Here is a 22,234-nt window from a genome sequence, read left to right as displayed (position 1 = left end):
AGAAGTTTTTTCTAATGATAGAATGGTTTAGGTTGGAAGGGACCTCAAAGCTCAGCCAGTTCCAACACCCCACCTTAGGCAGGGACACCTCCCACTAGAACAGGTTGCTCAAGGCTTCATCCAACCTGGCTTTGAACACCTGAAGGGAGGGAGCAGCCACAACCTCTCTGGGCAGCCTGTGCCAGTGTCTCAGCACCCTCACTGCAAAGACCTTATCCCTAACATCCACTTTCAATCTCCTCTCTGCCAGTTTAAACCCATTCCTCCTTATCCTGTCATTACAAGACCTTGTCAATAGTCCCTCCCAGCCCTCCTGTAGCCCCCTTCAGATACTGGAAGGCCACTCCAAGGTCTCCTGGAAGCCTTCTCCAGGCTGCAAAGCCCCAACTCTCTCAGCCTGTCATCATAGCAGAGCTGCTCCATCCCTCTGAGCATCTTATGGTGGCCTCCTCTGGACTGCCCCCAACAGTGCCATGTCTTTGTGTTGGGAGCTCCAGAACTGCACACAGTACCCCAGGTGAGGTCTCACGAGAGCAGACCTAATTCTTTCTTATCACAATTTCAGGCCATTTCCTCTCATTCTATGAGCTAATATTAGAGAAAAGAGACTGACCCCCACCTCACTACAATCTCCCGTCGAGCAGTTGTAAATTTCACCTATCTGGGAGGACCTGAGAACCCCAGAGGAGCCAAATCTGCTCATACCACCACACACCACCATGTTTCTCTTGCCAAAAACCTTCCATAGCCATATCTAAGGGTACAAGGCATCTACCTGAGATCTTTACAGCTGAAAACAACCCCTTCCACAAGCAAGGGGAAAGCTACCTTGTCCTCCTGTGGCCACAGAAGCTGCCACCCAAGCCCTGTGCCAGGCATAGCAGAAACAGGGCAAAACTCATGTCAGCTTCTAAGCAGCATCTCACCTACCCTTGGGGCTTCATAAATCTCTCAGGAGTCAATCAATATTCCCAATAACAGCCCACATCTGAGTGATTCCTGCTACAGTAGGGTATGAAAAACAGGCAAGAAATGGAAGCATCAGGAGCTGACAGCAGCCTGTTAATGTGTAAAACACACTGGGAGGTAAAATCTTGCCACTACTCCCACAACTGCAAAAGATGTTTTGTGGAGGTAACTGCTGACATCGCCTAACCCAGACCCAAGAGAGTCACTGAGCACACAACTGGTGCTGGGTGAAATCAATGTGACCCTCATTAACAGGGTCAAGGATTGATCTCAGGTGATAGCTGCACTCCTTGCCAAGCTCGGGGTGTTTCTGGAGGTCTCCTGTGCTGCTTCACATCTCCTCCAGCTGTCTGGAAGAAAATGTGAAAGGAATTTCTAGAAGAAAAGGTTTCCCCATAAGAACAGTCAGAGATTGGCATCATCTGCCAAGGGAAGCAGTGGATTCCTGTTATGTGGGGTTTAAGCCTTAGCTTGTCAGGGTGCTGGGGCAGCTCATTTCAACTCCACCATCCCCGAGAAAGGTTGGAGCAGATGATCCCCGGGGTCCCTTACAACCTGGTATGCTGTGATTCTGTGACTATAGAATGCATTCAAACACAGCATCCTTGTGCCTGGGCACCAGGGACGGACAGAGGAAGGATGAACCCTAAAGGGCACAGTCAGCACTCAGACAGGTAATGGGACCTGCCCCAAGCCGTGAGTGAGGACAGGACAGACACAGGGAGAGATGTCCTCATGCACCTCCTGGGAGGAGCAAGCAATGGGATGGATGGTTAGAAGCTTAGGAGAAGATTCTAGCCCAACATGCAGCATCTGTGGGGCACTACAGACACCCTGCCCACAGTGGTGTTAGGTCCATGATTGGACTCAACCTTCTTAGAAGTCTTTTCCAACCAAAACAATTCTATGATTCTATGAGACAGGCTCCTTAGGAAAACAAAAGTATGCCCCTAGCAAGCAGAACTTTCTGGAAAGGATTTAAGAAGTCTGTGTGGTCAGGGACTTCCGCCCCCCCCCCCCCCCCCCCCCAAAAAAAAAAAAAAAACCAAAAAAAAAAACCAAAAAACAGCACAAGGAAAACCTACAGGCACAAGGAAAAACAATATCTGAAGTGGTGACTGATGGGAGCAGTCATTGTGTGTGATGAAGGGAACCCCAAGGGAGGGCAAATGTCAGGCGCAGTGAGAGTGACACCCCTGCCACTGACTTTGTTTGGTATAGTAGCCCCCCCCACACCCAAAAAACAAATAAACAAAAGGACCTGTGAGAACATCTCTCAGGCACCTCTGCCAGCAAGCACCAACCCCCTTGAGCAAACACCTCGGCCATTAATTCCTGCCCACAATTACTTGTGAAGTGCTCGATTTCCCCTGGAAAGGGAGATGTGTATCCTCCCAGACAGGAGCAGCGAAGCCAACATCTGCAGCAGCAGCAGAGATCTCTTTATCTTCCCCTCCTCGGGAGCGAGGCCATTTAGCATCACTTAAAACTACTAAGTCTGGGGTTTACGTGGCAATGATTTCGGAGCGCACTGGAAACCCCCAGGTTCCTTTTCCAATCTAAGGCTGTCTTTAGAAAGCAATTCTTCAAGCCTCCATTTCCAAGACCCCTTTTAATCTCTGCAAATTATTGGTGAGAGACGAATCAAGGCAAACTGCCATCAACTGCGATCGCAACACCGGGGCTGGGCAATGAGCGGCGATCGCTGATGATTTAGAAGAAACTATTGCTTTTAGGCAAGCTGTCAGCGAAATGAATTAGCATTTATACTGGGCTATTGAAAAGCAGTCGTCCATCCGTCCCCTCCCTCCCCCCCCAAAAACAACAGCAAAAAAGAATCAGCCTCTATCTCTGTGTCAATTGTGCCTCCCCAAGGTCAATATCTTCACCGTAATAGGCACGGCAAGAACAACCTGCGTGCGGAAATGAGCCGCGCCGCCAAAAGATGTCATTATTAGCTGGAAGCCAAACTGATCTCTGAAATCGCATCTGCACCCCCCCCCCCACACTGAAAGCACCTCAGGTGACCTTTGGTGAAAGGAGAATGGGCAAGAAGCCAGGGAAAGAATCTAGGGGGGGGGGGGGGGGGGGGGGGGGGGGGGCGGGTGTTGTTAAAATAAAATTAAGACCTAACATTCTGACTTCTCGGGAGGTTCTTCCCCATCACCGTTGGCTTTATTGCTTTTGTGTCTCTGTAAATCTGCTTTTGAAATTACTTTGATTGAAATGTGCAGCTTGATCCTCCCAAGCCGTGGAAGGACATGGTGTGGTTTTATCTGGCACTTGCAGGTAATGACTGATTAAGTCAGGAAAAAAATACAGAGTTCTGTAAACAAGGATGATTTCAAGGGATTTTTGTTGTTGTTGTTGTTGTTGTTCTTTTTGGTGGAACATTTGCCATACCAACAGGATTTTCTTTACCACCAGTCCAGCGTGTTCTAACGAGATGGAATATGAGTCGTCGTCCCTGGGGCAGTTCAAGGCAAGGTTGGATGTGGCACTTGGTGCCATGGTCTAGCCTTGGGCACTGTGGTAAAGGGTTGGACTTGATGATCTGTGAGGTCTCTTCCAACCTTGGTGATACTGTGATACTGTGATCTCCTCCCCATCAGACCACTGAAGTTTAACTGACACAAAAAGGAGCACGTTGGCTTTTTGCTGGAGCAAAGCAGGAAAATCAGCGTGATGCTTCCCATCGACGAGGAGCAAATATTTGCTCCTGACCCCGCCAAAAGGCTCTGTTTCAGGGAAGCAACAATATCTGATTGAAGAAAAGCATTCCTCACAATATCATGTTTTTTATAAAGAACAACAAAACAAAATCCTGACACTGCTGTGGAGGAAATTCTGGGGTCTTTTAGTGCAAAATCAAAGTGTGGAATTCTGATGGTTGCATGCATTTCAGCTCCCCTCCAGGGCTGCGCTTCCCCTTTGATTTATGAGGGGTCGTAAGGAGAAGTAGTTTCTGTCCCCCGGGGTCTTCGGAGGCGCAGGAAATGTCTCAATGCCTGTTGCACCCTGAAGACCTACCACAGCCCTGAGAGAACCCATATCCCCGGTCCTGTCACTGCCGAGACACTCTGCATCACTCCTTATGTCAGCTCCCCAAGCAGGAGCTGGGTCTTGTCTGTGATGTTCTGGGTTGTTTTCCTGCCAGCTCACCCTTTCCCCGGCAGCTCTCCTGCTGAGCAAACCCCTTGTTTGTGTGCAAGATCCCCCAGTTCAACATGCAGAGCCTGGAACCAGGCCGATTGTTTGAGTCTTTGTGGCCCACCTGGTTTGTGACAGACCCCCAAAGCCCAGGTCACTTCTGCTAGTCTCACAGGCACATACATGGCCAGTCACGTTTGTCCCTTCGTTTTTTTCCCGTCTGTTTTGTCTCCAAAGCAGCTCCGAGGCTCAGAGAGATCTTAAACCTCCTCCCTGCCCTGACAGTTTGCTGGGGAACCATCCCAAGGCCCCCGGGAGCAGCATCTCTCCTACCCAGAGCAGGACCGCCCCTCACCGCCTCTCCTAGCCGATCTCCATCCATCCAGGTGCCTCCCGGGGGCCTCCCCCGCATAGACCCGAGGCTGCCGCGGGGTCCATGGTAACCCCAGGGAAGCTCTCTCGAAGAGTACCCCTCCAGCCTCCCAACTGGCTGGGGAAATTCAAGACCCTATTCCACATCACCTGGAGTGACGCTCTGATGACAAAAGCACAGCCAAAAATCTGGGGAGGATGAAGTTTTCAGCAGCTCCTTCCTGGATTGTGACTTTCAGAAAGGGACAGAAAACTCTCTTCAGAAAAACAAATATAAAATAAAAATAAAACTTTTTTTTTTTAAATCACAACCCCCCCAAAAACCAAATAAACAAAAAGAAAAATTAAAACAAAAACAACTCCAAACGAGTGTAACTCTCAGCCTTTGAGGAAGATTCTAACGAAGAACTGAGATCAGTGGATGCTCAGCAGTGCTAGCAACTGGAAATCCCCGGGTAGGTAGGCTTGGGATTCCTGGACCTGTGCTGCAGGATTCTGTACCTCAAGAATGAGAGGGCAGAGATTTGTGCTCCCCACCCAGGGTGACATGATGGGTAGGAGGCTGTCACTCGCTAGTCATCTCCAGCTACAGGGATGGAGCATGGTGAGAGGTGTAGCAGCAGGCCCTCTGTGACGCTCCCAAGGGCAGACAGTGATGGAGTGGGTTAAAAATGGGGGGTTTGAAGAAAGAGGAGTGAAAACGGCACAGGAAAAAAAAAAAATCCAAGCACCAGGAATTCTGTCTGAACTGCAGAATGAATTCTGCATCTGGATAAAGCCATGCAGGTAAAATTGGTGGGGAGTGGAAGTTTGGAGGAGCTGAACAAAAGCAGCGGCACATGCAGAAGTCTGTTTCACTGCTACCCTGCACCAGGGGTCTTCAGCTTTTGGCGAGGAGAGGCCGAAACTTCAGCACAAGTGTCCTCTCTTTGGTTTGCTATCTTTTAGCTGTCTTTGATAATCCAAGCTGGAGGTGCTTTGCCTAGTGGTCAAAACCATAAGGGGTTCGGGAAAGGGTCCGGACCAGAGGTGTGGGACACTCTCTGCTCCCTAAAATAGACCTCAGACCCTCCCGGCACAGAGCATGAGGGCAGCAGGTGCCCCTCGGGGAAGAGATGTACACCGGAGGAGTGCGGCGCCGACGCTGCTCGTCGCTCCCACCGAGTTTGCTCTATTGGTAGGGAAACCTCAGTTCTGCTGCTGTCCCGTCCCTGACCGAACCCCCGAAGGCGGTGCGTCGATGGGTGCAGCAGTCCCTGGGGCGGGGGGGCTGGCACCCCAGGGCACCCGCGGCTCGCAGCTGTGCCTCCGAGTACGCACGTAGCGCGATGTATAGCCGGAGCGCCTGCATCTTCGCAAAGCACCGAGATCGGGGTCGGCACACCCCTGCCGCCCATCGAATCGCCCCGGTTCAGAATGAGAGCAAGGGACGGCCCGCAGCATCCCCTGGACCCCCAGACACTTCTCCATACGGTCTCTCTGTGCCCTGGAGGGACAGAGAGAACGTTTGGCGGCTGTGCCCTTTTTCTCAGCCTGCAAAGGACTGTCATCTGCCTCCGTCTCGGCGGTGGACGGGCAGAAGTTGACCCCGGTAACTGCTCCCGCTACGGGCACGGGCCCCCACCGTAGCCGGGGAAGAGCACGCCTCGTCCGACTCGGCCTTCGGCTGGGGTCACGGGCAGCCCCTAAGGACCGTTCCGTCGTCTCAAAATCAACAAACGAACGAACAACGACCCCCCCAAAACCATAAAACCAAACCGCCAACTAAGCATCCTCCCAGAAAGGGCACCTGGCACAGTGGTCGTGCCTACCCGGGCCCGAACCTCGTCGGGAGTGCTTCCGAGGGCGACGGCCTCGGGGAATGGTGGTCCCGGAGCTTCGTCCCGCCGCCGTAAGCGGCCGGAGCTTGCCCGCCCTCAGGAAACAGGCCGAGAGAGGGATTTCCCTGTCTTTTGCCGTCGGGACCGAGCTGTCGGGGCTGCGCTCTGCGCCGCAGTCGTCGCACTGCCCCGGGGGAAGTTTATTTGGGGAGGAGGGGAGCGGGCAAGTACTTACGGGCGAGGGCAGCGGGGCTCATGGCCGCTCGGAGCCGCTCCTGACCTGCCCTGGGGCGGCCGGGCTTAAGAGGCGTCCGGCGGGCGCAGGACAATGGCCGGGGAGGAGGGGGCCGGCGAGGGCGGCAGGAGGCGGGGAGGGGACGGGGCTGCCCGCCGCCGCTCTCCCCCGCCGGTCCTGTTCGCTCCGCCCCCCCGTGTCTGGCGTAAACCCGGCGCCGGGCTAAAAGAAACGGCGAGATACCGGCGGCCGCGGCTGGTGGCCGCCGTGCCGCGCCTCGCCCGCGGACGGCTCGCCGGTGCCGGCGGCATCGCCCGGCCCCGGCTCCCCCATCCCGGCACGTCCCTCCCCGCCGCGCCATGTCGCTTAGCCCCAAGCACACGACGCCCTTCTCGGTGACCGACATCCTGAGCCCGATGGAAGAGAGCTACAAGAAGTTCGGCAGCATGGACGGGGCGGGCGGGCTGGGCGCGCCCCTAGGGCCTTATCGCCAGCCGCCAGTGCCCCCGGCCGCAGCCGCAGCCGTCCCGCAGCACGTCGTGGCCGGTACCACCGGGGCAACCGCTTACCACATGCCCCACGGCGTCTCCCAGTTCCCGCACGGTGCCGTCGGGGGCTACTGCAACGGCGGATTGGCCAACATGGGTGAGCTGCCCGCCTACCCTGAGGGGATGCGCAGCGGAGCAGCGGCGGGAGGCGGCTGGTACGGAGCCGGCGGTGACCCTCGCTATTCCAGCAGTAAGTGCGGGCGAGGGGCAGTGGGTGAGAGGTGGGCGAGGGGCGGGTGGAGGAACCACTGTCCCCGACGGGGCGGCAGCAGGCACTGAGTCGCTTGTTCCACTCAGTCTCCAGATTCATGGGCCCGTCAGCAGGGATGAACGTGGCCGGGATGGGCGGCCTGAGCGGCATCGCCGAGGGTGCCAAGGCCATCGTGCCGCTTCACACAGCCCCGAGGAGGAAGAGGAGGGTGCTCTTCTCCCAGGCGCAGGTCTACGAGCTGGAGCGCCGTTTCAAGCAGCAGAAATACCTGTCGGCGCCGGAGCGGGAGCACCTGGCCAGCCTGATCCACCTCACCCCCACCCAGGTGAAGATATGGTTCCAGAACCATCGCTACAAGATGAAACGCCAGGCCAAGGACAAGGCAGCCGCCCAGCAGCTGCACCCCGACGGCAGTAGCGGCCTCTGCCAGCAGCACTCTCCGCGCCGCGTAGCCGTACCCGTGCTAGTGAAGGACGGCAAACCCTGCCCGCCGCCGGGAGCAGGCACCCCGGCCCCAGGACAGCCCGCCCCGCCGCCCCCGGCCCCCTCCTCAGCCGCGTCGCTGCCCGCCGCCGCTCCCCCCGCCGCTGCCCACCCGCATCCCGGCTCGCTGGGACAAGCAGCCGACCTGGAGGAGCTCTCGCCCAGCCCGCCGGCGCTGCACGGCCAGGTGCCCGCCCTGGCCCAAATGGACTCGTCCGGCGTCGATTACAACGGCGGCATGGTCAGCCCCAACCTGCTCTACGGCAGGACATGGTAATAATCCTTCTGTCTGTCCGTGTGTCCTCCCCACCCCTGCCCCGGCGTCACTCTCGCTCTCCAGGACTGGTCCCGACGCTTAACCCGGCCCGGTGAGGTGTCTGCGGGGAGCCCCGACAGCGGCCTGTGGGTCCGCGCCTCACCCCCACCCTCCTCCGGCCCTCTGGCCTCTCTTCGTGATTTTGATTTTTACTTTCCGGGCATTTTTGAAGCTTGGACCCGAAGGCAGAGCCGCGGCGTGGGAGCGTGGCCACGTGTGGGCGTGAGGCTGTGCCGCCACTTTCGTGTGTGTGTGTGTAAGTGTGTGCATGGACGTGTGCATGTGTGCGTGTATGCACACGCGTGTCCGTGGCTCCGTGTCCCGTCTACCTTCCTGAGGAGGCTCGCCCGGGAAAGGCATGCCGATGGGGCGTCTGGCCGGCCCAGCGGGGTGTGGGAAGACCCAGGAGGGTACAGTGGGGGTGCTGGGGGCGGGGAGCGACCCGCTCCGGCCTCAAGTCTCCTGCGGGCAGCCAAACCCAGAGGCAGGTCGGGTCCCATACACCTTACAGTCCCGTTGAAGGCAAACAATAAATCTTCTGAAGTGCAACTTATCTCAGCAGAATTAATTTTATAAGGGTGCCCCTGAAGTGCAATTTCATTATTGTTTGATTGAAGGTAAATTGAATTGTAACTCAAGGTTGAGGAGGCGGCGAGCGGGGCGGGCGGCCGCTGCCTTTTGGAGGACGGGGAGCGGCCGGAGCAAGAAAATAAACCGAAATAAACCAAATCCAAGGCTGGCAGCGGCGGAGGGAGTTTTGGCAGAGGAGCTCTCGGACGCCGATACGCAAATTCAAGGGGGAAAACTGGTTTTATCGTTATCGTTAATTATTGCTTAGTAAATGAATGTACGGGCACGATGCGCGCCCTGCGCCCCCGCCGCAAACGCCGGCACTTGTCTGAACATCCGAAGAGCAGCGGAGACGATGGAGATTCCCGGGATTCCCGGGACTGGACAGCGGTTCCCTTCCGGGAAAGGAGGGGATCGGGCCCCTCGTAGAGGATGGAAGAACGGCGTCGGGAAGCGGCGGGACGGATCAGGGCAGCGGGGTCTGTCCCCCCGCCTGTTAAATCCCGGAGGGAATTCCCGAGGAAACGCTTATCGGAAGTTTTCGGCATCCCGCCCCCCCCCCCCCCCCCCCCCCCCCCCCCCCCCTTTTTTTTTTTTTTACAATAAAAGGAAACGTTGTTCTCACGACTTAGCTCTTTCCTTCTCATTCTACCTACGGATGCGGTTTGACTGCCCCTGGACGCCAACCCTCTCGTTTTTCCACTTCCTCCAGATTTCATTCCATCTCCCTCCTCCTCTGCCACCCTCGGGATGGATCCGCTGAACCCCAGCCCCTCCGGCTTGCCCAGCCTCGAGGGCTGGGCCGTGCCGTGCAGGAACGATTCTGCCGTGGAAAACAACCCATTTCAGGGAACAACCCCGGGGCTGCGAAGGGAGTGACTCGGACCATTAGCCTCCCGGGGTAATGTGTAGGGACCCTTAAGTCTATCCCCGCTTTCACGGCGGATGGCAGGATGGGGATGAACCTTGAGAAGGGTTGAAGCTACAACCCCCAAGAGCATCAGAATCAGCTCCAGCCAGCAAAGTACACATATAGAGATCGAGCAGCTTCACAACTTCACGCAGGTATCCTGCTCCCAAGGGCCATCCTCAGATACCTCAGTGGCTCTGGATGATAGGGTACACGGGGATGTAGCCTGAGCAGGGAAATACAGACGGCCCAGGGAGAGGTGATGCTCCACAATCAGGCTCAGCTTCCTATCCCTTCGCGGTGGAGCAGAGCAATCAAAGCTCCTGTCCAAGCACGGTGCTCCAAGTATTGCTTTGAGGATCTGGGTCCCAGTGCTGTTTGGGAGCACCAGCCAGCTGGGGCTCATAGCTTGCTGCCTGGGCTAGTGGTATTCTACAGCAACAAGCACACTGCAGTCTCAGAATGTTTATCCATCCCCATTTTTATACCCCTAACACCGGGAGCAGGGATAAAAGCCCACCAGCACCCCAGGCTCATCCTCAGAAGTATGAGGATGAACCACACGGCTTCTTCCTCCAGTCCCGCACTCAACCCTTGCATTTGCATGAAAATTCACTTTTTGTTCTGCTCAGAAAAAGCAAAATTACTTTTTCCGAGACTCAAATATTTCCCCAGCCAAGGGAGAAGGCTGTTGGCAAGGGCTGGTGGCAGTTCCCAGCTCCGGGCAGGATGGCAACTCTTTAGCATTACAATGAAAGATTCTGCTCCACCCTCAATCACTTGAAAATAATGAATCTAGTTTCATGATTTCTTTCTCCCAAGGTTACCCCAGTCTGGTCCCCCTTGTTGCTGGCAATTAACATCTGGGCTCTGGAGGGTAGGGGCTGAAAAACCACCATGCCTTGTAACCTCCTTCTTCAAGCCCCGGTGTTCACTCATGTATAAAATAAGCACCTCCATAAGGGAAAAGTCCAAGTGCGGCACAAGGAAAAGAGGTTTTATTGGCAGCCCAAGGAAAAGTTGGTCCAGTAGCAGCTTCAGCACTGCTCATTCACTCGAGTGCTTTTGTCTTTTTTTTTTCCCTTTAGATTAAACAAAGATTTTAAGTATTTTTGTAAGATTAATTCCCCCAAAATTAATGTCTTGTATCTGCGTACACACATTTATAACAACGCGTTTTGGAGGAGGGATGGGGGGAAATAAAGCACCTGCTACTGGTCAGAATTTCAAAAGCCACTTTTATAAAGCAAATAAAAATATTTAGTGATTTGGTACACTGACATGGAAAAAGCCCTAGAAAGAGTGCTAAAAAGGAATGGAAACTCTGGACTCCACGGCTGGTTTAAATTATATATCAAAACAGACAAAACACACTGCCCCTGCTTATCTTACAATTACAATAAACCCAGTCAAAAACAGGCACCAGTTAGAAAAGTTGAAATGCTTTGCTTCAGAGTCCAAAATAATCTCTCTCTCTGTGAGGAATGCGAGGAGCATCCAAGCAGGAGTACTGACAGCGTTGTCTTCACACGCTGTGCTCCACAGGCTGTCCGCTGGGACTGGACCCAGGAGTGGGCACAATCCTGGTTTTGAGGTGTTCTTCCAAACTCATAAGTGTCCCTGGGCTCTTCTGGGTGAAGGAAAGGATGTCTGGAGCTCAGCAGAGGTTGCACACATATTAAAGACAGACAGCACTCCTGCCTCACCAACTGCCTCGCGGGCAAATCAGCGAGTCTAGCTGACTTGGATTTTGCCATACGCTCTTCTCCGAGCCACATAACCCCCGCCTAGAAAGAATAATCAGTAAGAAATGTGCACATTTAAAACAGGTATCAGGGTTTAAAAACTACAGAGATTATTTTTTAAAGGATTTCATGTTTTGTTGTTGTCTTCTCCCCCAAATAATAAAAGAACAAAAAGAAAAAAAAAAAAGCCCAAATATTTTCTAGACTTAAAAAAAACAAACAAAAAAAATCCAAGAGGAGCTAATTCCAGCTGTATCTTCCTGAGGGAGGTGGCAGAGGGTAGGGCCTCCCAGGGCCGTATGCCTGCAAAGAAACAAAAGCAAGGGTTTATTTTTTGGATTAACATCACAGTAAACACGTTGAGGGAGCTGTGGGCGCCACACGGAAACGGAACAATACACCCTTGGTGCAGGAAGGGATGGCGGGCTGGGGCTGACCTGCTCTGGGTGGTGTTTGCAGCCCCTGTCTCAAAACAGCCTGTAACCTCCCGCTGAAGGAGAGCACTTCTGTGCTCAGCATCATCCCCACCTCCCAGCTGTACCAGGGGATAGGAGCAATGTCTCCAAACCGGGACTAAATCCACCAAAAGACAGCGCTTAGGGGATGAGTTAACATCCAAACTGCAGTACCTCTGTGTTCCCCGCTCCCAGCAACACGGGAAGCAGAGATGTACAAAATATTAGAGCCAAATATCTGTGTATGTACACACACACACCTCTGAAGGGCAGATTCGAGAAGAGAATTGTTAATTCCCAAAGAAACAGAGACTTTGCAGTACATAAACACACACACTTCACTAACAGTGATGAGACAAAGGTAATTTTTGTGGACTGGAATATCGCTGCAAGATGTAGGATTAACAAGCATGTCTGTTGTTTTAATTTTTACTTCCCTCCACTAGCAGCTTTTTTCCTTTCGTTTTAAGCTAAGGTCAGGCAGATATATTTACAAGATTAGTCTTTGAAGGATAAAAAAAAAAGTCTATATATTATTTTGCAGCAAAGTATTTGTTGCAGAAGCAGCATCTTTCAGTACTCGTTTTAAATTACAGGAAAAAGATGTCCAAATCTGATCTTGGAAATGACTCCCTGGTAGGTAAATTCTGACATTTCAATCTAGATGAGGCACTCTGTACATCAGCTATCCAGAGGGGGAAAAAAATCTGTCAGAGATCCCATGAAACATATAAAATGCATTCAGAATGGGATATAGTGCAGCGACCAGGCAGCTAATTAAACAGGATGCACTAACGACGGCTCTAGGGCTTTTGTCTGCTGCTTATTTGGAGTTTTTTGGTGGGCAGGATAAGAGTGGCTTCCCTTTTTCTTCCTTTCAGGGGGAAATCCATCTTTGCCCTGTCCTAAGGGGGATGAAAGTGAGTAAACCTTCATTGGGGAGGGTTTGCTGCAGCCTGCTCATGCCAGGCAACCTAGAAAGTGCTTCTGAGCAGAAACCAGTTCGTTAGTCTCTGATTTTCTTTATGCTTGGTTTCAGGTTTGATTGCTGTCAATAAAAAATGGAAACAAACAGACTACATCTCTTGGCAAAAAAAGGTCCAGTTACAAAAGCAGCAGCAATCCCTGCATAGTGAGAGATGTGACAGCTTCACAAGATATTTATCTGGATATTGGGGTGCATGCTACAACAGACTGACAGAAAATTGTCCTAAGAGAATGAAGTTTATTCTTCAGTTCTCTGGACCCACTGCCAGAGAACAGCCCCTATCCATGGCAGTTGCATTAATTTTGTAAGCACTTCGTAGCAGGGGTTTTATTAACCTCTTCAGACCATGTTCTGTGCGCTGTAAAAAAAGAATTCAGAGGTGAAAGGGAGCAAAGATAATTATTTATGCTGCTATGTGTCACCACTTCCACTTGAATCCCTTTTCAAGGCTTTAAAGCTTTGAAATTTACAGGCAGCAACGTGAAATTCAATTATTGGTTTCGCATCCTAAACCCTTTAAGGTAGCTTCTAATTTTACTCCAGCGCTGTCGGCTCCCAGGAAATAATGACATTGGAAAGTTCATTTGAAAACAAACAAAAAAACCTCCAACGAACCAAACCCAAATAAAAAAATTAAAGAGAGATAAAAGCCAGTCAGAAAACAACAGAAATGCAAAGGACATTTTAAAGGAAATCCACCTGAGCTGAAAGAGCTGTCCTTAATAACCATCATGGATGTGAACACACATTAAACCATCACCACCCCCCACTTCTAACTTGGTTTCACGAGGTGAACTAAAGACTGTGCTGTTGCCACAGCTTCTCTGTAACCACCCAGGTGGCAAAGAGACAGAGAGCTGTGAGGGCAGAGGCTTCCTGTCCCTGCCAGGCTTGGAGATGCATGCAATGCCGTGAGAACCCTCTAGTTAGGAGGTGGCTTTCCAAAGGTGAACTACCAGGGAATATGTTTTCGTTTCCCTTGAGCCCACACTGTAACTTTCCTCAGCTTACCCTCAGGATCCCAAGTGTAGCTGTCTCACGTGAAGACTTAAGGTCAGGAATGGACTAGTTTAAGCACAGCAAAGCAATTCACAGAATGGTTTGGGTTGGAAGGAATCCTGAAGATCATCTAGTGCTAACCTCCACTGCCATGGGCAGGGACACCTGCACCAGCTAGGACACAGGAGCAGGACGACATTTCTTTCAAGCACCTATTTACCAGCTCTCATCAAATAACATCCAGCATCAAAATCCTCCACTGACAGAGATCAGTGTTATTATGCATTTACTCCTTTATCTCCAGTGCAAGGAGATCTGTGCAAGACAAAATGAAAGTTTTGAAAACTGATGCTATCAATAACCCTCATCCAAGTCTGAAATACACCTAAAAACACACTGGGGACTAGTTGTGCAGCACAGCCAGCATTTGAATCTCACTGCTACTATTATTCCCCACTTAATGAGGGCATTAAGCCTAGCGTGATCATAACCCACACTGTGTAGTTTTGCTTACAGCCAAAACCAGTCCTGTAAAGATTTGTACTGGTCATGCTTCCCCACTATAGTTGGAAGAAGTGTGCATGGTGGCATACTTGTCCCTTTTTTCTTCTGCTTCTTACTGCAACATCAATGTGACAACAGAACGAGCTACAGGCAATCCCTACTTCAGTCTCAAAAGCCTCCAGTATACTAAAAATGCTTGAGGGTGGGAGCTGGGGGGGTGGAAGCAGAGAGTCTGCCCACTGCTAACCAGGGTTTAAGAGTTGGGAGCACTGAGGCAGACTGCTCGCTGGCTATAGAGCTTTTCAGCAGCACCCTGTAATCCTGCTGTCGGCAGACAATGCTGAGAGTGGTATTAGCAGCTCACAGGCTGTTTCTGCTGGGCTTCAGTCCTGAATCAGACACAGAAAGCACAAGGTACTGTAAAAAAAACCTTCCTTGCAAAGGCCAGAGGCTCTTCTCGTCCCAATTTGGGTTGCTAGTGCATGTTTTTATTGTGTTAGCTGCCTCCAAACTCCTGCACCAAAACAATACCACGGTGCAGAAGTGGCTGTGACTGCTACGCTACCTGAGCCTCCCACTCTGTACAGAAAAGGGAAACAGAAAATGGACGAAGAATCAGGGAAGTGGTAAATATGTTGCAAGAAGGCTTTCACACATGCTACAGTTCCAATGGGTTGTACTTGCAGCCCCTGGTACGTAAGCAATAGTCCAATGAGCACACAAAATTTATACCCACATGAAAATGATTCTCTGCTGTCAACAGCATGGAGAAACAGCCCCAGCAACCTAACCCCGAAACAGACTGTGCTGGTGACACAACAGGCTCTGCACTAGGCAGGGGAGCAGAAAGGAAAACTACAACCATACACCAAAAAATTACTTGCCTTGAAGGCATTTCTAAGAAATACTGAACAGGAGGTGCATTTCTACCAATTTGTGCCTTAGTTTCCACACAGAGGACCTGGAAATAGCGCTGATACCAAGCTGATTCCTCCTCTTTCCCCAGCAGTGGTCACTAACCTTTCCCACAGTCGAGTTCTAACTTACCCAAACAGCACCATAACTTGAGGTTTAATACAAGCATCTGAAATGTTCTTTAAGCTAAGTAAGGCACCATAAATATTTGCATATCTAGTACAAAAGTGTATGCAGATCATGTTTTCACTAACAGCACACACACAAAACCAAACAATCACCTAAGCAGAATCCTTTGCTGTTTTCAAGAAGCATTTTCATTCTGTGGCATTTTCATGAACTGATGACTAAGTCACCTCTAATTTTAGATGAGGTTTTCTTATCACCATCACTTGATTTCATTTAACTGCACAAAGCTATTTTCACAGATGTGTTTATTTCACTGCCTACCAGAAGCTAACACTTGCATTTAAGTAGTTTTTCAGCTAAGAACTAATAAACACTAGAGGTGAAAAACAGATGAAGTTGTAAGCACCTATATTTTAAACACAGTGGGGAGAAACCCTTGTACCCCTAAAATGTGTGGCTGGAGGTGACTCTGGTTGAAATACTTGCCTTCATATAATGCTTTCTCTGTGTGTTTTGACTTGGCAGCACACTTGATTCAGTTTTAAGTGGTGGCATGGTCATGGCACAGGCCTTTTCTCACATGGAGGGGGTGGACAAGGCTGTGAAGCTTATGTCAGGGCTATCCTTGGTGACATCAGTTCTAGGGTAAGAAACACTTCCCTACACTGTATGCACTCTTCACAGCCACACACGAAGGAAGCTTGACTCAGGAGGAGAACAAAACATGCAAAATGGGGCAGTGTCTCCATACCTGTCTTCCCCTGTCCATCCGATCTTCAGGTCTCTGTGGGTAACCCATGGGTCCGCCTAGCCCCTGGTACTGGTTTGGTGGATACTGGTTTGGGGATTGCATCATGCGGTTCCAGGCAAGAAGAGGAGCGGCCCCAGCAGTTCTGCAAAGAAGAAACACACTGCAGCATGAATTTAGCTCCCAGAGCTAAATTCACCACACCACAACCACCACATTTCCATACTCTTGCATGATAAACGATCTGATTTGTCCCACAGTCTGACACCATCACATCCACTGCCTGTGGTGCTACTGTCAGGGAAGGGATAAGATCTGCCAAGATTCTCTGCCCAAAAGGCCATATTCACTTACCGCTTCCCTCATCACAGCTTGAGAGCTACAGAACCAGATACCACCACAGGCAGCAAATTCAGTTTTGCAAATCAGAAACTTTTTGCATCCCTTGGAGGGATTCCTTCCTTCTTTTATTTCGGGGACAAATTTGCCAGTTTACTGAGCAGCACCGGTGAAGGCAGATTAAACCCCAGATATCCCCGAGTGAGCTAAATGTAACACACCATCCAGAGTGTAAACATGTGGGACACGGGCAGAATGAGGCTTTCTTTTCTAAATGTCCAGACTCTTTCTGGGAGTCCATTCTTTCTAGTTAATTGCAGGTTGCAAATGAATTCTTATGGCGAGTATTCTGAATCTAGGGTAGGGGCCTTGGCTGCTTTTTCCCATCCATTATTCTGCTCAATATGTCAGAAGGTCTGATCAGGAAGAAACCTTTTCAAGTTCTATTGATGCTGTTTTCAATTGACCACGGTGACCTAGCAACATAAGCACTAATTGGCATGGACTGACTGACATTTGGTGTACAGTTTATATGGGAACATAAATTCAACCTCCATTATAACCTAGTTTGCCAGATTACTGACAGCAAGAAATGTTTTAATTGCCTTCAAGTACCTATTCTAAGGTTACAATTATAAAAGCAACAGGTATAATGCAGCCAATCATTGTTTGATTAAAAATATTTAGAAAAATGCTATTGCCATGATCTGGTCTTTAAAGCTGAGCACGGCTGTAGTGCACAGTTCCTTACAGAATTCATAGTGGTTGTGTTTTGCAGTACAATATACTGTTGTAAAAGGGAAAAAACAACCCCAACCCACTGGATGGTTGAGACGGTTAATCTTCTCTGACCCCTGTTTAAGAGAGAATCAGTTGAAGGGTGTGCAGTCAGGCTGTTGAGAGGCAGGGAATAGCAGAAAGCATGAGTGTTGCAGCTCATTTCTACCTGTGGCACTGCTGAACTCAAACTTACTGCCTAGATTTGCTGGATTAAAGTGATGGTATTTCAGCCTTGGAGGAGTAACCCTGCCCAGGGGCTGAAAGATGTTCTTTCAAACACCAGGAAGGATGGAGGACTCTCATGAGAAAGGGAGAACTCAGCAGCTGTAGCGTGTTGGACAAATTGAGCTTTGAGCAACTGAGGAAATGGTGGCAGGAGAGGGAGGACTTAAACACACACTTTGCCAGCTGGGGCAGAGGCAAAATAGGAATCGAAGTACATTAAGATTAAAATTACTGAAAAGGGGAATTCTGAAATTGAAGGCTTCCTGGGTTTGGATGCAAATGGCCTTTGGTTACACACTGAAGTTGCTTGACCTGGACAGATTGAGACCTACCTGAACTTACTGAACAGGTTGCCCAGGGGTACACTTCAGGCCCCATACCTGGAGCTATTCAAAGTCAGGCTCAACAAGGCTCTGAGCAACCTGATCTAGTGAAGCATGTTCCTGCTGACCGCAGGGGAGGAGGAAGTAGATGAACTTTGGTGATCCCTTCCAACCCAAACCATTTTACGATACAGAAAGGCAATGAAGACTCCTCTCACCTCCAGAAAGGAACTAACTTCATTCTTGTGTATAAAATATGAGCTTTACCTGATAAGTATCCAACCGGTAAATGGTGATGTGCAGTCAATGCACTAAATCTGAGCAGTGATACGACTGAACTGTGTGGTTTTAACTCTACCTTCAGAGGTAAGCCTAGAAATGTACAATGTTACCCAAATGATTGCTTAGGAGGAGCAATACTGGATTTAAACTAAAGGCATATTACACTTTCAGGGACCAAACACTCCAACATCACTATTCTAAGTATGATATTCTTTAGAGTACTAATGTTTTTTCTTCCCATTATTCCCAGACAACAGCATCCTCCAGCAAGAATACACTGCTCAGCCTTGAGGAAAACCACACAGAATTATGTAAATTACCCCAGCTGTAGGATTTCCATCAACAGTCACTGCCTCTATAAGGCTGCTTGTAATAAACATCCTGTCATCTGTGATCCCAATGACCACAAGCTAACACTTCCTACCTGCCTGGAATGGGAGTTCCACACCAATTTCATTTGACATTCATAAGCACTTGGCAAAGAATTTCAACTTCTTATTTTATTAAAGTGCTGATCTGGAATCCAGGGAGGTGGAAAAGGTTAACCAGTACAGTGGTGGTGTCACCATCCTTGAAGGTGTTCAAGAAATGCATTGACATGGCACTTTGGGGCATGGTTTGATGGCCATGCTAGTGTTAGGTCAATGGTTGGACTCAGTGATCTCAGAGGACTTTTCCAGCCAAAACAATTCTGTGATTTTGTGATTAGTGAAAAGTTGGGATACTTAATTTCAATACATTAGCACAAACATCACTACAATGTTGGGGCATTTTTTGCTCTGAGGACCTGTGAAAGAGTGAATATGGTGATTTTCAGTTAGAACCCATATATATGCTAGAGGATAAAACAAAAAAAATCAGATTTTTGCCTGGCAAACAAGAAATTCAAGTCCTTATAGCACTTGACCTCATGTTCATCTAGTGCCACTATTAACTGGTGGTGCAAGTTACCTGAGGGTGGAAATTTGTATGCAGCAAAGAGTGACAAAGAAGAGTTGTGCTACTTGGAACATGAGTTACTCAAATGCACTGTCCAGAGCTGCAATAACTTATGACCAAACTAAATCAGGGATAGCTAAAATACAGTTTCAGGAAACTTAATACAGCAAAACATTTCTGTGCTGCAACCTCAGGCTCTTTGGAAATATCTTTCCAGAGAAGATTAAACAAAAGGATTTGCTTTCCTGGCAGGGGCAGAGTTCCTTGTTCATCCCTTGCTTGATGCTGGAAATCAAGGGTACCACAATCTCCTGCAAACCACTTCACCTGAAAAGGCTGGAGCAGGGGGTGGCCCTTCTTGCAATTACTTTCTTCTCAGTGGCAGAGGTGCTGGAGAGCAAAGATTCTTCACTCCCAGAACTGCACTGGCAAGCAAAGACAGCCCAGGGGGCAGCAGGAACCTCACAGCTCCCAAGGAATTAACCAGGAAACTAAAAACCTCTGTGGGAGATTTCAGGTCAACAGATTCAGCCATTTTACCATGGACCAAACCTCTCTATGTTTCTTTTCAAACTTTTGCTTAAATCTCCATGTTGCACCAGAGGAGGTCTAAGTTTGATACTAGAAGAAACTTCCTCACTGCAAGGATCCTCAAAACATTGGAACAGGATACCTAGGGAGGTGGTTGAATCACTCTCCCTGAAGATGTTTCAAAGACAGAGAGGTGTAGTGTTGAGGAACATGGTTTAGCATCAGACTTGGTAGAGTTAGAGAATGGTTGGACTCAACGATCACCATCCTTGGAGGTGTTCAAGAACCATGTGGATGTGACACTCTGGGACACGGTTTAATGGCCATGGTTGTCCTAGGCTGATGGTTGGACTCAATGCTCTTAGAGGTATTTTCCAACCAAAATGATTCTAGGATTTTATGGTTCTATCTCTGCATGGCCACTAAGTCAACACTGGCTCTAAGCATCTGTTGATTGGCTTCCTAAACCAAACACTTTCCAAGAACACGGCAAAATTGCTTCTCCTCAGCACTGGAACTCACAAGTTAGTGGTTTTCACACACCACTCAAGGCACAGCAGATCACCAGAGGGAGGAAGCGTTGTAAATACACTATCACAGAATCACAGGAACATTGGGTTGGAAAAGCCCCTCAGGAGCACCAAGTCCAACCTAGAACCCTACTCTACAAGATTCACCTTAAACCACAGCCCCAAGCACCACATCCAAACCACCCTTAAACACAGCCAGGCTGGGTGACTCCAGCACCTCCCTGGGCAGCTCATTCCAGTCCCTGACCACTCTCTCCCTGAAAAACTTCTTCCCAATGTCCAATCTAAACCTCCTCAGCCTCAGCTTGAGGCCATTCCCCCTTGTTCTATCTCCAATTACCTGTGGGAAGAGCCCAGCAGCAGCCTCTCCACAATGCCCCTTCAGGCAGCTGTAGACAGCAACGAGGTCTCCCCTCTTTTCACACTAACCATCCCCAGCTCCCTCAGTCTCTCCTCATTAGATTTATTCTCCAGCCCTTTCCCAGCTTCAATGCCCTCCTCTGGACCCGTTCCAGCACCTCCACATCTCTCTTGTTTTGCAATGCCCAAAACTGAACACAGTACTCAAGGTGTGGCTTCATCAGAGCTGAGTACAAGGAGACAGTCAGCTTCCTGCTTCTGCTGGTCACAGCATGTTTAATACAAGCCAGGATACCTTCAGCCTCCTCCTTCTCAAACCAAACAGCCCCAGCTCCTCGTAAGATTTATTCTCCAGGCCCTAGAGACTCAAAATCTCCTACAGCATTCTCTAAAGATCTCTAAAGTTTATTTCCTAGGTGAGGGTAATACATCTTCAATTGAAAGTCACCTCAGGGGACACCAATTGCCTTCAGTTTTGGCGCAGAAGAGTGCTGCCACTCACACAACAGCAGCTGGCAGGTTAGGTAGAATGACAAACACTATCTCACCTGCAAAAACGATTTGAAACACCTGGGCAATACGTGGTCACTTCTGAAAATACCAGTGCAAACCAAGAACACTACCTTGTGATAGGATTCTGACTTGAGAGTTAGTTAGTAAATAAAAAATAACTAAACATGTGTTTTAAGTGAGAAACAAACACAACTCCTGGCTGAAAGAAATTGTTTGTACATGCAATGACAAATTCTTCTGCTTAGCAAAACTAAACAGCCTGGTAAACAGGATTCAAGAACAGCACTGTACAAATAATGACCACCTGCAGCCCTGTAGCAGTATTTCACAAAAAATAGTGCTATATAAAATGAGTTTAAAAGGTGTGGGAATAGCAACTCCCATGGACAAAGTCACATTAAAGTTTGTCAAGCAAGATGAATGCAATATTCCATCGAGATGTGGCACAGGATAAGGAAGCCGGACTTATTTCAACAGGGATCAAAATGGTTGCCATGGAACCTACAGAGGGCTCAATAAATTCCCCCAAAGCTCATATTTTCAATGGTTAACAGTTGCAAATAAAACCATGAAAGAAAAACAAAAAAAAGTTGTGCCTCAAAAGAGAAACTTCCAAGACCTCGCACAGGCTCTGCTTCCTCCATAAATACAAATAAATATCATTATTCATGGCTTTCCCAGGTATAAAGTCCATCTGACTTAAGGATGTACAACCTATCAATGAAGGAAGGCACGTAAAACATCCCTTATTATCAAACCATGTCACATTCCTTCTATTCGATGGCACTTATTGGACTGCGGATTCCATAATCCTTCCCTGAGTCCCTTCTGCATTTAATTCAGTTCAGCCTTAAGTAGTTAAAGAAACTGTTTTCAGTGGCAACTAATAACTACTGACCTACAATGACACTGCCCTACAATAGGCTTGTCAGGCCTGAAAAACTTGTACCAAAGAAGCTGATTAGGACTTCAAGAGGTTTGTAGCAAGAATCAATGGCTGGTCTGTACTAATGCTGCGGTTGCGGCACAGGAATGATAAAAGTGGAACACCATTAGTTATGCCTCATTAAGCTCCACAGCCCTCCTTAAAAAGAAATTTGTTTAGCCTGTCCAAAATCTAATGCAGTTTTAAGCTCTCTGTGTTCAATTTCATAGCATCTCAAAAGCTTCAATAAGATAAAGGCCAAAGAACCAAGAACGGTACCAAAGCACCAACAGTAAAGTTAATTTTGAAGTCTGAGTTTTAATGGAAAGTGTTTTTGCCTTTTTTTTTTTTAATACAAAGTACTCAAGCCTTTTAAGGGATAAACATGGTGCACTCACAAAATATAAATAAATCATGAAC

The 22,234-nt window shown here is 49.2% G+C and overlaps 2 protein-coding genes across 3 annotated transcripts in view; one reads left to right on the top strand and one right to left on the bottom strand.

The window, feature by feature from the left end:
- The first annotated feature begins 6,860 nt into the window (after positions 1-6,860).
- NKX2-4 (NK2 homeobox 4) lies at positions 6,861-9,223 on the top strand. 2 transcript variants are annotated; one of them, XM_064146754.1, is made up of 3 exons: positions 6,861-7,284; positions 7,392-7,873; positions 7,940-9,223. In XM_064146754.1, exons 1-3 carry the CDS (start codon positions 6,906-6,908, stop codon positions 8,063-8,065), a joined length of 987 nt encoding a protein of 328 aa, XP_064002824.1. In that variant the 5' UTR covers positions 6,861-6,905; the 3' UTR covers positions 8,066-9,223. The 2 variants fall into 2 exon arrangements, with proteins under 2 accessions (XP_064002824.1, XP_064002823.1); XM_064146753.1 differs by having other exon boundaries at positions 7,392-9,223.
- Positions 9,224-10,560: 1,337 nt separating this feature from the next.
- Positions 10,561-22,234, bottom strand: part of XRN2 (5'-3' exoribonuclease 2) — a 64,473-nt gene continuing 52,799 nt past the window's right edge. The window contains exons 29-30 of the mRNA XM_064145717.1: positions 16,071-16,212; positions 10,561-11,632 (exon numbers count right to left, since the gene is read on the bottom strand). Coding sequence (XP_064001787.1) covers positions 11,570-11,632; positions 16,071-16,212 — 205 coding nt within the window. The 3' untranslated portion in view covers positions 10,561-11,569. The remainder of the gene's footprint in view (positions 11,633-16,070; positions 16,213-22,234) is intronic.

Source organism: Pogoniulus pusillus, chromosome 7 (genome assembly GCF_015220805.1).
Source record: "Pogoniulus pusillus isolate bPogPus1 chromosome 7, bPogPus1.pri, whole genome shotgun sequence".
Classification (NCBI taxonomy): Eukaryota; Metazoa; Chordata; class Aves; order Piciformes; family Lybiidae; genus Pogoniulus; species Pogoniulus pusillus.
The sequence above is the reverse complement of the archived record's forward strand: the minus strand, read 5'-3'. Positions and strand labels throughout refer to the sequence as shown.